Source organism: Ceratina calcarata, unplaced genomic scaffold (genome assembly GCF_001652005.2).
Source record: "Ceratina calcarata isolate Rehan_Ccalc_2016 unplaced genomic scaffold, ASM165200v1 scaffold842, whole genome shotgun sequence".
Taxonomy (NCBI): Eukaryota; Metazoa; Arthropoda; class Insecta; order Hymenoptera; family Apidae; genus Ceratina; species Ceratina calcarata.
The window spans coordinates 13,491-15,007 of record NW_017179756.1 but is presented as its reverse complement, the minus strand read 5'-3'; the positions used below and the strand labels follow the sequence as shown (position 1 = coordinate 15,007).

Sequence of the window (1,517 nt, the reverse complement as noted above, 5' to 3'; positions counted from 1 at the left end):
GTGAAAATAAAATACTGCAAACCATAAAATAATATTTTTCAATTATCTTAACATTCTTCTTATGCTTTTATCTTATATATTTTTTATATTTCTATGATGTATCGATGGAATCGAAATCAAGTGTATATTTCTGAACGGGAGTGTATGTAACGCAGGTAAACAGACTCGGGCAGAAAGAGCGAAGGAGAAAGTAGAGTAGACGGACCGACAAAGAGGGGCGGACAGAAAGAGAGAGAGCAGTTCTATTTCATTACCTTCGCTCGATCCTTGGCCGCAGTGCAAACACAGCCATCATCTGTGCAACGCGTACTTATTCAACTACTTGTACTCGTTTATTCGATTCGCGCGTGAGACCGCGTCGTTTCCGTGGTTCGATTCGGTGAACGGAAACGAATCATGTACCAATCAGTGGTCAGTTGATAAAATGTGAGAGACACGGTTCGATTTCTATCTTTATTTCATAATTATCGATTATTCTTAAGTCTCAATTAAATCTCAAGCAAAAGAATACTACTTCAGATTTCACATTTTATGGTCTACACATGCAAATCTCTAAAAATGTGTAAACGAATGCGTTAAGAGTTTATTGTTAACAATTGTGACCAACAGAGAAATCCTAATATTTGAACAAACGAAGCTGCGTTTGTGAAATCATTCGAGGAAGGTAATTCTGCATCAGGTATGATCAACAATAACGCGTTTGTAAATAACATTTCTTATTTGAAATCGTGTCATTAAGCTTCTATCGTGATTGATACTATTATAGGAGCAAGGGAGAAAATGGTTTTTCCATTTGTGAAAAGTTGCATTAAGAATAACTCAAACCTCACTGATTCAATCACTACTGGATACGATCATTGTAAAATTGCACCTATAACAATCATTGCAATTGCAAATAATTACTTGGAAGAAATATCCTTGGCATTGGAGGAATTAGAAAAATTGCTGGACTTCGAATCGTCCAGTCACGAGGTTTAATTGCACTAGAAAAACAGCAGGATTATATAATTTAATAGATGTATTACTAATAATTAAATTCGTGAAACGCATAAAACGAATAGTTTGGATTAGAATTTAGAAACAATGTTTATAAGCTAAATGCATGGGAATGATTATGAACCGGAGTGTACATAAGTGCATTAGGTGAACGTAACGACTCCACGTGGAGTCCGGCTGTCAAATCGCATTGATTTCTACCTCGCTGTCCGTTACTCACACCTTCGACTCGCGTTCTTTCGCTTTCAAGTTTCGTTTTCCGTACGCACTTTTTACTTTCCTTTCGAATCAACATTCATCGCGTTATCTCGCCGAGAATACTAGCTTCATTATCGTTGCACCTGCTGCTCCCTCCTGTTATCGTTATCACTGCTCCACGTATTATTGACACGATGCAAATGATCCACTTATTACACCAAAAAATATTTTTTTTAAATCTGAGATACTCCTTCCTTGAAATAAAAAAAAAAACGTTACCTTATACGATTTATAAAGTTGAAATAAAAAATATCTTTGGAAAT

At 35.9% G+C, this 1,517-nt stretch overlaps 2 protein-coding genes across 2 annotated transcripts in view; one reads left to right on the top strand and one right to left on the bottom strand.

The window, feature by feature from the left end:
• Positions 1-116: 116 nt before the first annotated feature.
• LOC108631168 (uncharacterized) overlaps positions 117-1,517 on the top strand; it is a 6,210-nt gene continuing 4,809 nt past the window's right edge. The window contains exon 1 of the mRNA XM_018034907.2: positions 117-679. The gene's annotated coding sequence lies outside the window, so the exon portion shown is untranslated. The remainder of the gene's footprint in view (positions 680-1,517) is intronic.
• The window catches only part of LOC108631167 (unconventional myosin-Ie-like), an 11,717-nt gene continuing 10,885 nt past the window's right edge, over positions 686-1,517 (bottom strand). Inside the window, exon 11 of the mRNA XM_026818683.1 lies at positions 686-983. Within this exon, the coding sequence (XP_026674484.1) occupies positions 975-983 (9 nt within the window). The 3' untranslated portion in view covers positions 686-974. The remainder of the gene's footprint in view (positions 984-1,517) is intronic.